Source organism: Buceros rhinoceros, unplaced genomic scaffold (assembly GCF_000710305.1).
Source record: "Buceros rhinoceros silvestris isolate BGI_N320 unplaced genomic scaffold, ASM71030v1 scaffold3559, whole genome shotgun sequence".
NCBI lineage: Eukaryota > Metazoa > Chordata > Aves > Bucerotiformes > Bucerotidae > Buceros > Buceros rhinoceros.
Genome location: NW_010431997.1, coordinates 29,492 through 31,042, shown reverse-complemented (window position 1 = coordinate 31,042; position 1,551 = coordinate 29,492). Strand labels below are relative to the sequence as shown.

At 45.5% G+C, this 1,551-nt stretch overlaps 1 protein-coding gene across 1 annotated transcript in view; it reads right to left on the bottom strand.

Annotated features, from left to right (window-relative positions):
- The window catches only part of LOC104500010 (interleukin-2 receptor subunit alpha-like), a 14,830-nt gene that overhangs the window by 3,825 nt on the left and 9,454 nt on the right, over positions 1 to 1,551 (bottom strand). Inside the window, exon 2 of the mRNA XM_010143597.1 lies at positions 191 to 376. Coding sequence (XP_010141899.1) covers positions 191 to 376 — 186 coding nt within the window. The remainder of the gene's footprint in view (positions 1 to 190; positions 377 to 1,551) is intronic.

Sequence of the window (1,551 nt, the reverse complement as noted above, 5' to 3'; positions counted from 1 at the left end):
AACAGGCTGCCCAGGGAGGTGGTGGAGTCCCCATCCCTGGAGGGATTTAACAGACATGTCAATGTGGTGCTGAGGGACATGGTTTAGTGGTGATCTGGCAGTACTGGGTTAACAGTTACACTTGGTCTTAAAGGTCTCATCCAACCAGAACGATTCTGTGATTCTGTGAAAAAGGACTATAATGACTTACCAAGGCACTCAAATGTGCTGTAGACCCAAGAAGCAACACTCTGTTGACTCTGACATAGAATTCCCATGTACTGGCCTTTTCTTCTCGAGTAGCCACTCTCACATTCATAATATAGTTTGGTCCCCAGTGGATACATTTTAGCAGTAACATCAGCAAATTCAGTTCTTGGAGGAGTTGGGCATTGTTCTGCAAACAGAAAGCCTGAGAATCAGGACAGCCTGCGCATCTACCTTACTCGTTGAGGAGTTCCCACCCCTTTCTGTCTTACCAATACAGGATCATGCCCGGAGCTCAGTGAAGTAAACCTAATTCTGCTCCCACCACGGGGCTCAAGTCACAGCTGAGGATGAAACTGGATGTCATGAAGGAAACACGAGGGTAGCAAAGCTTCGTTTCCTTGATTGTCTCTAAGCCAAGGAGAGGCTCTGAGTGTCTGGTGAAGCTGTTGGTTATTTAAAGTGAACATTTTTTAATCTTAATTTTAGAACAATCCCTCCATCCAAAGCCTCCTTCCCATTGGAGTTAGTCGTTGCCGTTGATTTTACAGGTATAGATTTGTTCAGGCTGCAGAAAAATCCCTTGAGAGTATCTCCATCAAGTGACTTGAAGCCTGTATTTGCCCACGCATTTTCAATTAGGAGGGACTGATTGAACTCCCTTGTTTTTCTTCTAGAAGAGAAAGGATGCTGGAGCAGGGCTGTTCTGCAGCAGCTGGGCTGGTAGGAGGCACCAGGCCCATCTGCTTGCTCCTGCCCCTGCCTGAAGCCCTTTCTTTCTGCACCCAGCAGATAGGCAAGATGAAAGGCTATCAGTATTTTCTTAATAAAGCTGTGCACCATCATATTGTAGAAGTGCTGCTGCACCGGAGTGTGCAGCCCTGAATCCATGGAGTGAGGTGTAATGAGCCAAACTAAGCCATTAAAAGTTACAACCGTTTCCAAACACTGTAACGGGGAGTAGACTCTCAGTTCTGTCTGAGCACACCAAAGAGCAGCTTACTGTGAAATAAATTTGCAAACCTAAATATAACTTGTCCCAAAACAAGGACATGAAGTGCTGTGTCATCAGCAAATTACATCTAAATATGCTTCTCAATCAGTTGGCAGGAATTAAGTTAGACCGTTTCAGCGCACTTGAAAAGCCCACTGAAGCTGAGCTGGAGACCCAGAAGTTGATAGAGGCACCACTTAATGATCATTTAAGTCCCAAAGGCTGAGAAATTCAAAGATGAAACAGGCTGGTTGCATTAGGTCTGGCACTCGGGATCTCTGGGTCCATGATCTGTGGCCCTTTCTGCTTCTGCATAACAGTAACCGCTATTACCAGCAGAATTTCTCAGTCATCACGTCTTCACATTTTCT